At 37.2% G+C, this 13,740-nt stretch overlaps 2 protein-coding genes across 2 annotated transcripts; one reads left to right on the top strand and one right to left on the bottom strand.

Moving 5' to 3' along the window:
* Positions 1-6: 6 nt before the first annotated feature.
* Positions 7-5,176, bottom strand: olfm4l2 (olfactomedin 4-like 2). Its single transcript, XM_087311957.1, has 5 exons — positions 5,131-5,176; positions 4,844-5,002; positions 4,553-4,765; positions 4,107-4,239; positions 7-875 (listed from the first exon to the last, which is right to left on the bottom strand). The coding sequence occupies exons 1-5, from the start codon at positions 5,161-5,163 to the stop codon at positions 64-66; spliced, it is 1,350 nt and encodes a 449-aa protein (XP_087168083.1). The 5' UTR covers positions 5,164-5,176; the 3' UTR covers positions 7-63.
* Positions 5,177-7,912: 2,736 nt separating this feature from the next.
* On the top strand, positions 7,913-11,196 carry olmf4l1 (olfactomedin 4-like 1). The gene is made up of 5 exons (XM_087311958.1): positions 7,913-8,017; positions 8,137-8,259; positions 8,391-8,609; positions 9,969-10,122; positions 10,209-11,196. Exons 1-5 carry the CDS (start codon positions 7,961-7,963, stop codon positions 11,042-11,044), a joined length of 1,389 nt encoding a protein of 462 aa, XP_087168084.1. The 5' UTR covers positions 7,913-7,960; the 3' UTR covers positions 11,045-11,196.
* Positions 11,197-13,740: the final 2,544 nt, after the last annotated feature.

Below are 13,740 nucleotides of genomic sequence, written 5' to 3' on the forward strand. Positions count from 1 at the left end.
GACCAGTTTTGAATTTGAAACACACCACACATATTTTATTGGGAAGCTGCGCTTGAAACACTCTCAGAAGAAGGTGTCGTATGCTAACAGATAGGCATCATTGTACAAGTACAATCTGTCATCGGCAGGATTGTAGTTCAGATTGGCTATTCCAGCAGAAACCTTTTCGAAAGGCAAAGAAAGAGAGTTTATCTCTTGACCAGTGGTTGTATCGAAAGCATAAAACACTTCCTCTTGATAAGTATTAACATAACGTGTTGCATAAAGGACTCCACACACCATAAACGTGCTGCTGACTGACCTCTTAAAGAGATGCGTCTTAAATGTGTGTGTGATATTGAGCTCCACCGGGTCCAAGCGACTCAAAACGATGTTACCATGATTTTCAACAGTGGTGTAAATCACCCACACGGCATCTCTGTCAGCCTCCAGGTCGATGTCTGTCCAATCACGACAGCTGTAGTAGCAGAACGGGAACTTGTTATCAATTCCAGCACCATCTAGTTTCATACGCTTGGTTGCTTTTGTTGTAATATTGAAGCTGCAGATTTCAGCGGTGCTGTAGCATTGGTAAAATACAGTATTGTCATACAGTATAGTGCCAGAACCCTGAACAGCATTCTTGTCACTGTAAGACGGTGCAATCGGTTCATCCTTGTAGTTCTTGTTAGCCATGAAGTCTTCATATGAGTTGTACATTCTGATAGTGTGGCCATGCTTGTGTCCACTCACTAGACAGTGTTCCCAATAACGCTCCTTATCTCTTAGTAGAGCATCGCGGCCCCAGGCACCAGAAATATAGGACTTGCTGATGGAATTGAGCTTGGTGACAACTGGAGAACTTATTCTGGTCATGATGCGTTGATGACAAGAACCTGCAAGCAATTTAAGCAACACATTTTAACGTAAATAATGCCAGTGTTAAACACTATCAACATGAAGGCTAAAGAAAGCCAATAATTTGCTTTCCTGAATTATAAAGGTTGGAATGAAATAGTCTTAATTCACTCTAACTGGCTCGTCAACATTTGTAATTTTCACACTCAAATGCTGTATATTTTGTCAGAAACAGATTTGTGAACCTTTCTTTACCATGGCCTTAAAAAGTAAGTTTCTTTACCATGACCATAATAGTAAGGTTTAGAATGACGTCAACTAGGGATTTCGAAATCAGTTTTTTTGCCCTCGAGTCATTTGATTTTGAGCATCCGATACTTCTATAATACATTTTTAAAAGAATAAAGATGAGCAAAGAAAAACATCCAGGATGTTCCTCAAAAAATCGAATATAAAAACAAATAGCACCTCAACTTAAAATACCCGGCAGGCATGTGAACAAAAATAAAACATCAAAGTGCCACAGTGTGCTTTTAGTAATGTGCTTTTAGGAACTTCACTCCTAATGCCTGTTTCACACCGCAAGCACAAGCAGAGGTAGCAGCATGTGCACATTGCATATGGAGAGCAGAAGCTGTGCGCAGGCGTTTGACTTTCACACTTACTGCATTTGCAGCGCGCAGCTCATCGGCAGCTTCTACACAGATCAATCTATCTCTGTCTATTTTATCTAGTTACATATCTATCTATAAATACACTTTTTTCACTTTTTATCTGTACCAAGGCCTGCGGCAACTTTCTCTTATGCTGTTCCCTTAACCGGCAAGTCTTTATTTTACAAATTATATAGATCCTAAAGAGCTGTATGCTTCTCAAGCTCTGAGGAGAGTCATTTATGTCTTTTCAGGTGCACTCGGTCAGAAGGCAATCGTCTCTGATGTTATGTCATTTTGTTTTTGATTGTCAGCATGATGTAGGCCTAAAGTTATTTATACAATATCTTTATATTGATATTTATACATAATCAAACTAGTCAGCAACTTACTAAGAAAAACTAATACTAAAATTGTTTTAAATTTAGTTTCAAGAGTTCCCACTTAGATATGCCTGGCACTTATAGCAGGTTTGGCATGCTGTCCTGGGAGAGAACCCAGAGCTCCCGCCCGGTCTAGAAGCATATCAGGAGAACCGAGATCAGGTAGGTCTCGATCGCTCCCCCTTTAGAAGGGGAGAAAAAAGGAGGAGATGGGGTGGAAGGGGGGATTCTTCCAAAACGAAGATAGAGCAATAAGGAGAAAGGGATCCATTTATATTAAGCTAGGATCATTCTGATTAGATTATTACTGATTACGGATGAGTGGCCAGCGATGCACAATCATATCACGTGCTTTTTCGTGAAGCATATCACGAAATTAGTTTATGAAACTTCACTTTGTAGTTTGGCCGTTTTTAATCGTTTAAGTCCATTTGATTGACTATATAAAAATCAGTGGATATTATCGATGCATTTATTGGATAAAATAGATACTTTTTACTGTCATTCAATGTGTTTTTGGTCATTACCAATGCACTGTCATTTTAATTAAGCGTGAGCAGCACGGCAAGAATAGACCTAGTGACGAAACTGTTTCAGTGACACTCATGCCTTGCGCTGATGCGCTGCTTCTGTGTGCAGTATGAAAGCTCTTATCTGCCAAAGAATACATGTGCTGCTCATGCTTGTGGTGTGAAACAGGCTTAACTCTTGCTTTCATCAGAGTAATAAGTTTCAGAGAACAAAATGTATGTTTTTCTTAATGAAGACTAACATCTTTACCTTGTCAGGTTTGAGCCTGTTTCTGTTCTCATCGAGGACATTTGCATTGGCACTAAAAAATCTCATCAACTTTATAATACCTCCAGACCGCAGACTTACTCGCGCTTTCCGATTCAAGCTGCTTCTGTGTTCTGGTTTGCCGGTGTTGTGCAGAGAAATGAAGCCCTGCCGCAAAATGCACCTTGTCATTCTGTAAAACCAATTTTTTCAACTGAAATGAGTGTAGTTAACTCAAAATTGACTGAAAGTTAATTCTACTCATTTGAAAAGTTTTGAACACAATGTTAAAGATAATGAGTTCATTAAATACCTCATTACCTAAATACCTAATTACAAATTTTAATGGATTAAGTTTACAGTACTCATATAGACTAGTTTCTTTAACTCAATCGGTTTCCTCAAACGGTTGAGTCGCCTTAACTTAATTGGGTTTTACTGTGTAGACTTTAAACAAAATTCAACTCTTTTATTATTATTATTATTATTATTATTGTTATTATTATTATTATTATTATTATTTTAAATTTCAGTTAATAGATGCACATTTTAGAGGGGCTGCACCTCCTAGTACAACACCGGCATTTAACCAATAGCGCCTCTACAACAAGGTGATGTTTCGCTGCACACGTTGCTGTTTCTGTGTGAAGTAAAGAAAGAGGTCTACTCTTTGCCTATGTATGTATATATATATCAGAAGTCAAAATTATTAGCCCCCCTTTGAAGTTTTTTTTTTTTCTTTTTTAAATATTTTCTAAATGATGTTTAACAGAGCAAGGAAATTTTCACAGTATGTCTGATAATATTTTTTCTCCTGGAGAAAGTCTTACTTGTTTTATTCCAGCAAGAATGAAAGCAGTTTTAAAAGTTTTAAACACCATTTTAAGGACAAATGTCACTTTAAGCTGTATAGAAGCGTCTTGAAAAATATCTAGTCAAATATTATTTATTGTCATCATGACAAAGATAAAATAAAGCAGTTATTAGAAATAATAGAGTTATTAAAACTATTATGTTAAGAAACGTGTTGAAAAAATATTTTCTCTGTTAAACAGAAATTGGAAGAAAAGATAAACAGGGGGTCAATAATTCAGGGGGCCTAATAATTCTGACCTCAACTGTATATATTCGAGACTTGATCAGGTGGTAACGTCAGATTCTGGTCGAGTCTGAAAGCCCATGATCAAGCCCAGTTTCTGATCACAAGATCGAATCTGGACATTCCTAACGACAACCAATGTGCAGTGTGAAAAGTGCTACTCAAAACCCTGCATGAATGTTTCACACTTGTCATTTACTTAAAAGTTGAGTTACAAAACTAGTGTGAAAATCAGTGTATCAATACATTTAATCATGATTAAATGTTAACCATTGTGAAATACAGTGATTTTGTTTACCTACAGTTTAGAATGACCTAACATTGACTACTTCAAGAAAGAGTCAGTAATGCACTTACTTCTAAAATCAGTTGGTATGGTCTTGGAAGTCTGTGCACGATTGTTGAGGTCACGCAACCTTTTCTTCATGGTCTCCAGGTTGAAGAAATCATCTTTGTACATCTTCTGGACATCATGTTTTGTCTTATTTAACTAAAAACAACAGATGCTCTTATTAAACTGTTGTCGTCTTTACTATTAATTATATGAAAGTGACAGTTCACCCAAAAATGCATTTAATCACAATGGTTGCAAACACTTTGTTGAGGATCCTTCTTTAATCATTTGGAAAAGGATAGTAACCGCTAACTATTGACATCCATAGTAGGTAAATAATACTATGAATGAAGTCAATGGCTAACATTTTATATATATATATATATATATATATATATATATATATATATATATATATATATATTTTAGATAGTTATGTCAAAGACTTTAATTTGTTTGTGATATTTACCTCACTAAGCAGGTCTTGCGTCTCTTTGTTGGGGTTCTGCATGTGTGTTTCAATGACGGATTGATGGATTTCTTCAAGCTCCTGGTTTAGCTGGCGAAGGTGAAGAGCGCTGTACAGTCCACTTTTATAAAGGTAATCAAACGCTTTCAGACGTGCTGTGATGTTCTTAAGAGTGGCTTCCATCATCGGCAGTTCTACATTTGTGGTCCGTATCTGGAAGATAGTTAACTAATGTCACCTTCTCAATCGTACTGAATGCAACTGCCATAAGTCACTAAACAGATTTCTCACCTTTTCCTCAAACTCATCTAAGATCTCCTCACAGACCTGCACTTGTCTTGTGACCTCCATGAACTGAACAGCAGGAAAAGTCCACATTGAGCTGTTTACTTTACACAAACATGAATCAGTCTTCTGTTGACCTGGAACTCTCTCAGCCTTGACAGTCACCTTATGTAGAAAACAAAACATCTGATTATTGATTCATAAATGGTTTGTCTGATAGTGATCGATTTTTTAGAAATTCTATCAAACTTTTAGACACTTGTGAGCTGATTTAAGACAACGAGAAAACTTACGATGACTGTGAGGAGCAGCAGGTAGACGAACATGATGACCAAATGCGTTGAAAGACTAGTGATCAGCTTTAAATCTCCACATAAACACTGAGATGTCGCAATTTTAGTTATGCAAATATGACTTTTCCAGGGGCTATTGAAAAGGATGTGAAAATTGCACTTATTGCTCATTTCAGAAATGCAGGAAGAAATTTAGTTGAGAAACATGGGAAAAAGTCAACCACAAGTTCCCCCAAAACTTTATAACCCCAGATCATCATGAGGTTCGTGCTGACATCTGCACTTTGATTACATAAACAAGCCATAGAACATGAATCTTAGAAAAAAAACTACGATTTTGAAGTCATAGCAAGTAAAAAAAAAAAAAAAAGCAGTTTATAAGCATATTTCAAGAGTTGCATATACATAATATTTACTGTAAAACTTAAATGAGATGTTTCAAAAAGACAATGTTGGTGTAACGGATTACAAGTAATGCAAGCTAAATAATGTTATTTTTATAAGTACATTATAAAGTAAAAAATATATATATATTTAATTACGTAATAATATTAGAGTTAATTTTTAGTTTAATTAATTCGCTTTTAAAAAATTAAATAGCTAAATTAAAATTAACCTAGTTACGCTGAATCACAAAGTCAATGAGAGAATGCGCTCCCCACAAGGTACAGACAAATGAAGATTGCAGGCCAGAGCCCTACATTTCTGTGATGAAAGTATTCTTGTTTTTTTGAACGCATCAAAGAAAAGGAAAAGGTGATTGTCTCAATGGACAGTGATTTTACTTAAATAATAAGACAAAAAGTACAAAAGTAGCAAACACATTGCTTTAAACTTTCGTTATTGTGCATATACGGCATGTATACAGTAGCTCTGCTTTATAAATGGCAGAGCTCCTCTATTAAAAAAAAAAATCCTTGCAAGATATGCAAAAGATCAAGCCTTAGCCAGGTAAGAAAAAGTTTTCAATTCAGTTCAATTCAGCTTTATTTGTATAGCGCTTTTACAATGTAGATTGTGTCAAAGCAGCTTCACATAAATGGTCATAGTAACTGGATCAGGGTAGTTCAGTTTTTAGTGTTTAAGTTTAGTTTAGTTTAGTTTGGCTCAGTTCCGTGTGGTTTAAAGTCATTACTGAGAGTCCAAACACTGAAAAGCAAATTCATCGATGCGTAGCTTTACCGATCCTGAACCAAGCAAGCCAGAGGCGACATCAGAGAGGGAAAAAAAACACAGATAGGAGAGTGAAGAAAAAAAAACATTGAGAGAAAAAAGTAAGGAAAAAAGTAACTCAAAAGTAACGTAACACATTACTTACCATAAAAAGTTACACGACTGGTTACTTTTTTGGAAGTAACTCATTATAGTTGTGATTACTTTATCCAACACTGGAAAAAAAATACTGATCAAAATTAGAGAACACTTTCAGATACTTCAGTTAATTGCTGTTAATGTGGCACTTGATGGTTATTTGTTTAAAGGGTTAGTTACCTATACCATGTTATTACTTATTCACCATCATTTCGTTCCAAATCTCGGAGTTCTTAGTTCATCTTTGGAACTTAAATTAATATATTTCAGATAAAATTTGAGACCACCTTCATCATCCATAACAACGTAATTAACAACAAATCAGATTATGATTATTCACCTAAGTGTCAGTATAGGGGGCTCATACTTTTTTTGGTTTAATTAATTCACTTTTAAAAAAATTAATTGCTGAATTAAAATTGACCTAGTTACGCTGAATCACGTACTCAATGATTGAATGCGATCCCCACAGGGAACAGACAGAAATGAAGATGGCAGGAGCCCTACATTTCTGTGATATTTTGAACGCATCAAAGAAAAGGAAAAGACGATTGTCTCAATGGACAGTGATTTTACTTAAATAATAAGATAGTACAAGGTCAAAAGTAGCAAACACTTCGCTTTAAACTTTTGTTATTCTGCATATACGGCATGTATAGCTCTGCGTTAAGAGTTGCAGAGCGCCTCTATTCAGAAAAAAACCTTGCAAGTTCTGCAAGAGATCAAGCCTTAGCCTGGTAAGAAAAGGTAGCCAAAAAAGTAACTTAAAAGTAATGTAACGCATTACTTAACATAAAAAGTAACTAAGTAACGCATCTAGTTACTTTTTTGGGAGTAACTCATTATTTTGATGCATTACTTTCCACAACACAACAATCAAATTAGAGAACTCTTTTACATTCCATAGTTAATTGAGGTTAATCTGGCACTTGATGGTTATTTTCTTAAAGGGTTAGTTTAAACAAAAATTAAAGCAATGTTACTTACTCACATCATTTTGTTCCAAAACCCTGGAGTCCTTAGTTCATCTTTGGACCACAAATCTTCCATAACCCCCCACACCACCCTCATCTTCCATAGACAGCAACTGTCCAGACACATTCAAAGTAAAAAAAAAAAAAAAAGATGTCTTCAGTGGTTTAATTGTAATGATAAGAAGTTGTGGGAATATAAAATGCACATAAATCAAAACTGACTTTATACAGTTTCTTCTCCTCAGTGTCAGTATGGGGGTTGGGGGGGGTCATCAAATTCATGTCAGCAAAACAAGTATTCCACATTAAATTGATATTTACATATCTGTCTACATGACAATCTTAGCTGAGCAAAGCATTTTTGCAATCTCATTTAGAGAATTATGAGGTCAGGCGATCACCTTCCCCATTTCGTAATTCTACTCATGTCAGCAATAACTTTTGTTGACCAATCCTGGGGCTTTTCCTTTAAAGCTCTGCTTCTGTCACTCAAACCTGATCCTTATTCTTAAGACTACAGGATCCAGATCATTTTCATCTCAAACATGAGTCAGTCAAACGTCTTCATTTTGCTGGTCTGCATACCTCTCATTTTATCACAGGTAATATTTATTCATCCTTCTATAAACATAATTTTAAAAAAATTCTGACACTTGCATAATATTTTGGCGTTTTTTTCCATGTTCGCTGGATTTAATTAACTGTTTTTTCATCTACACAGTCAGTGAGAGGGAAAGACTGTGTGTGTGATCTACAATATTCAGATCCTGATTTCCCTGAGAATAAACTCGACAACGTTGAGCTCACTGCTTCACAATGCACTGGAAACATCACTTCAGAAAAGGTACAAAAAAATTTATAGTATTGTTCTCTTTATAAATCTAAATCAGGCTTGTATGATAAAATTGGACTTTTCTTAGTTTTATTTTACAATCTGTAATTGAAAGAAATTGTTTTCTTTTCAAATATGTTTAGATGACGGAGATTGACAGGCTTGTGTTGGGTCTACAACACCGCATCTGGCAGCTTGTGGACAACGTTTCCATGCTGGAAAAAGAAGACAACGGAAATCTGTACGCAGCTGTATCTCTGCGCATTATTGAATTAGAGTTAGCCGAGATTCAAGACCTTCTGGACAAACTTAACAAAACAACCAACAACTATAAGCAGCTCGGTGTAGAGACTGCAGCAGAGGTGAATTCATGCACAGCATAGCATTTTTTAGAGCACAATATCATGTTTCATATCATTCGATATTGATAATTATTGGATGTTTTTTAACAACACATATAGGATTGTTAGGATTTTTATATTTTAACCACTTTATTTTAATTTACCAACATTACTAAGGCAAATAGTTTTAATAGTCAAAAACAAAAGTAATTAAACTATTTGATATTAAAATAAAGACAAGTGTTTAAGAGACTCAAACTTATACAACTTATAAAATATTACAACTTGCGTGCAATGGTGAAGGTAGATCTACATCTGTAAGGTGTGAATAATAATGATACAGTAAACCTCAAACTCTGTAAACAAAACAAATTATAATAATGAAATCTGAGCTTTCAATTGAAGGAACTAATTATCATTATTCAAATACATGCTGAACATTACAAATAGTTAAGTTGAATGACTACATTACCCCTATACTAAAAACTCTTTCAGATGGGGAGCTAGTGGCTGGGATGCACAAGAAAAGAAACCAAAAAGCCACTCTAAAGACATCCTTACATCCTTTTTATTTACAATCTACTCACTGCTGCTATACGGCACTCATTTTCAAATGTGCTGTCAATCTGACCTGAAGTGGCAAGCACAAGCTTTCCTTCACCATTTTCTATGGCATCTCTTGTTACTAGGTGACCATTTTTTCAGATGATGACAAACAAACAAACCATTGCTGCAGCTTCGATGCAAGTTTATGGATAAAGCATAAGTGGTGCGCTCGGGGCTTTTGGAAAAGTTCAGATGCTTCGGAAAAGTTCACGTTTTACACTAGGTGAGCCTGAAAACGGCACGCATGTAACGTGCGCGTCATTATGTGTGTGTCGTGCATGTCACGTGCCTCCTTTGGAAATGACAAACTTACCCTAAGCTTATTGGCATTCCTTCCAACGCGCGTGCTCAGCAACTATATTTAAAACAAAACAATAGCACTTCATACTGAAACTACACACCAAACTTTTTTTATTATCGATATTGACAATAATGTTCGGTCAATAAATACCAATACCGATTTTATCACCCAGACCTAGCAATTTTTAATTTGTGCAACAATTATGCTTATATACAATAAAAAACAAAATTTTAATTATTTATTTTATTATAAAATGGTAAGAAAACATTAAATTATTTTATGTTAATATAAAATAAGTGTTTTTAATATTTAACAGAAGTTTTCAATTGATTAAATTTATTTTGTATTGTTTTATGCAGTACTTTTCTATAGGTTCAAATGTTTATATTTGTCATCATACCACCAAAAAATCTATATCTTTTTTTGAAATATGCATATTTAACTAATTCCTCTTTAATCCGTTCTTCACACAGCTTCAGGTTATGGAGGAAACTATGGAGGAACTGGAAAAGTTTGACCACACACAGGTAATGGTGAAACAGCGTGAGAACCAGCGTATTAGGAGAGACCTAGAACGGTGCAAAAATGTGCTCAACAGTACATCACCACCCCCTACACTTTCCCCAGGTATGCATTTGTATACTTGTTTATCATTATTAGACTTCCACAGCTAAACTGCTACACTATCCATCTTACTTTTTTTTTCTTTGTAGGTCACTGTGGTCTGGGTCACTTGGTGAATGTATCTGGACCTAAAACCTACTCGCTCACAGTGTATGGAACGTCCTACACTTTTGGTGCTTGGGGTCGAGATGCAAATCCCGCTCCAGGAGACGAGAACAAATACTGGCTGGTGGTGCTGTCAAGTAGTAATGTATTTGGGAACTTTATTCGCCAGTATAGTAGTCTTAGCACTTTTATATTAGGTATAGTACCAACAGATACATATATATCAAGCTCAAATCCTACAACAAATACGATTCAGGGTCCAAACATGATCATGTACGGCAATGCTCTCTACTATAACTGCTACAACATATACTCTGTCTGTCAGTTCAACCTGACCACTAAAACTGTCAGTACTGTGGCTTTACCCAATGATGCAGGTTTTAATAACAAGTTTCCATTCGGACATCTCGGCACAACATACAGCTACACAGACATGGATTTTGTCACAGATGAATCAGGCGTCTATGTTATATACGCAACCACTAGCAACTTTGGAAATGTGGTGATCAGTAAAGTTGAGACTAGTAACCCGCCTGTTTTGGGCCAAACTTGGTCCACTTCTCTTCACAAAAAGACCGTCACAAACACTTTCATGGTGTGCGGTGTGCTTTATGCGACTCGATACCTGGATCAAGTAACAGAGGAGATCTTTTACGCTTATGACACCAAAACCAACAAAGAGCGCTATGATTTAAGAATTAAAATTAAGAAGATGCAGGCTAATATTAAGTTTATGAATTATGACCCCAGGGATCATTTGCTGTATGTCTTCAATGATGCCTACATTGTGACTTATGAAACCAAGTTTGAGAGAGTTTAAGATTAACAATATCCTGCCTTTTATTCTCTTTTAAATGTAATGATTTGACGTATTTGGTATCTATGGTTGATATGTAATGCAAATGGAAAAACTTTTTGATATGTATCACACAACTTGGTCCTTTAAATAAAGAGAAAGTGAAAATACTGATACATCTGCGTGCTTACATTATGCTGCTTTTAAATATTCATGAATGCGATGTAGTAACTCAATGCATGCTTATGCTGCCCTCTGCTGGGTGTGTAATTTCACTTGTTTTACTTGTGAAGGCGATTAAGGGTTATGTCCAAACATTTATAAAAGACATTGTATTGAAAAGGACTTACCATGTGTCATGAACCATGAGACCACTCATCAGAGTTGTAGTACATCCTAGTGGACTCCCAGAGAAAGGTTGAACACCGCCACCATCTGGGGCTCATTCAGGCCAAGCAGAAGATTCCTCACTTCTATATCAAATCTGAAAAATGTTCATTCCACCAGTGCTCCACCCAGTTTCTTAGATATATTATTAGTGCTGGGTGGCACTGTGGCTCAATTGTTAGCACTGTAGCCTCACAGCAGGAAGGTTTTGGTTCGAGTCCCACCTGGGCCAGTTGGCATTTCGGTGTGGAGTCGTATATTCTCCCCAAGTTCACATTGGTTTCCTCCAGGTGCTCCGGTTTCCCCCACAGTCCAAAGACTCAATGTGTGTGTGTGTGTGTGTGTGTGTGTGTGTGTGTGTGTGTGTGTGAATGCAAGAGTGGTGTCTACAGAGTGTATGGGTGTTTCTCAGTACTGGGTTGCGATTGGAAAGGCATCCGCTACACAAAACATATGCTGGAATAGTTGGCAGTTTATTCGGCTGTGGTGACCCCTGATAAATCAGGGACTATGACCAAGGGAAATGAATGAATGATCATCAACCATAAAGGTATCATGAAGGGTTGATGGCTCATGGATAAGGATAAGCCCAACACAGTCAAGTCTTGTAACCACCTTCAATGAAATACCTCAGATGTTTCCTCAGATTTGCAAACTTTTACTACTCTGCTGAAACAGAACTACAGCACAACATCGGGAAATAAATTGGCTCTAGAAGAGTGGCGCCACTGATTGGGGAATGCAAATCAACCTCGAAGACCAAAAAAATAGTATAAAGCAGATGTTGAGCAGATCTCTTGGATTTCCCGAAGAAACCTCAGACAATATAAAATCTTTCCCTTTCAACTCAACTTTGCCAGTCTCATATGAACCCTGGATGAGTATATTGCAGATGCTACAAACAATGAGCCAGCTCAGCAGGATTGTCTACCTATACACGTTTATGGTCCGACCACACAGTGCATTCCACATATAGAAACAGACACAGTGTTGACAATGGCTACCAACTGTGAGCAGAAATCAACCCCCTTTCCCTCCTCCAGGAATGGTTTTAGTGGCCTAGATTAAATAAAAAAGGAATGACAGGAATCCAACAAGTCCACAACACCTTGCCAACACGTGGCAAGCAAACTCATGTTCCCAGTTGTCATTAATAGGTTTAGACTTCATAACTGATGTACCTTTGATGGTTCCTCATGCGCCCTTTTCGTATATCCTGCTTCTGATTTCCCTCAAGGGTCCACATTGATGGATACAAAGAGAACAGCTTTCAACAATGTCTTGTGGCACTTCTGCCCCCCTGAGGACAGGTTCAGATTGGGGTCCCCAACTCTTCTTGAAAAAATGAAAAGCATTCTTGCTCCAACAGGTATGTGTGGTGATCAGCCTCTCTTCAGATTACACCCTCAAATCAAAGGCAAGACAAATAGAGAAAAAAAAACTAGCTAAAAGCTGCTACCCATGCACTTTCTGCCATCACTACAAGAACTCCTGGCACCAGTTTCTTTGAGTACTCTCAAAACTCTCTCTGTCCACCAGATATTAATTGACCAGCTTTTCAACACATACCTAGCTTTCTTTCAATATTGTTCCCCTGGATTGAGGAGCCATCTGAAGTTTCCAAAGTCACTCACTGTTTTTTAAAAACATTAAGGTCTGTTCATGGCAGGTACTGTGCTATTGAATAGGCACATAAATTTCATTAAGTTCAAGTCCGTTGCCAAAGTTTCCCATAATCAAAGCAACAGCCACACCACCCTGCAGCCTAAGACTGGTTACTCACTGAAGCCAAGCAGGGCTGAGCCTGGTCAGTACCTTGACGGGAGACCATTTGGGGAAACTAGGATGATGTTGCAAGTGGTGTTAGTGAGGCTAGTAGGGGTGCTCAATTTGTGGTTTGGGTGAGTCCTAATGCCCCAGTAAAAATGTAAAGGGGACACTACACTGTCAGTGGGCGCCGTCTTTTGGATGAGATGTTAAACCGAGGTCTTGACTCTCTGTGGTTATTAGAAAAATATCCCATGGCACTTCTCGTAAAGAGTAGCGGTGTAACCCCGGTGTCCTGGCCAAAGTCCCTCCATCGGCCCTTACAATCATAGTCTCCTAATCATCCCCATCCACCAAATTTTCTCTATCACTGTCTCTCCACTCCACCAATGGCTGGTGTGTGGGGAGCGCACTGGCGCTGCTGTCGCATCATCCAAGTTGATGCTGCACACTGGTGGTAGTGTGGAGAGACCCCCCCCCCCCATTATTGTGAAGCACACTGGGTGTATAGCCATACACAATAAATGCGCTATATAAAAAATAAAAATAAAAACACATACACAAAG

Source organism: Danio rerio, chromosome 25 (genome assembly GCF_052040795.2).
Source record: "Danio rerio strain M-AB ecotype USA chromosome 25, GRCz13ab, whole genome shotgun sequence".
Lineage (NCBI taxonomy): Eukaryota > Metazoa > Chordata > Actinopteri > Cypriniformes > Danionidae > Danio > Danio rerio.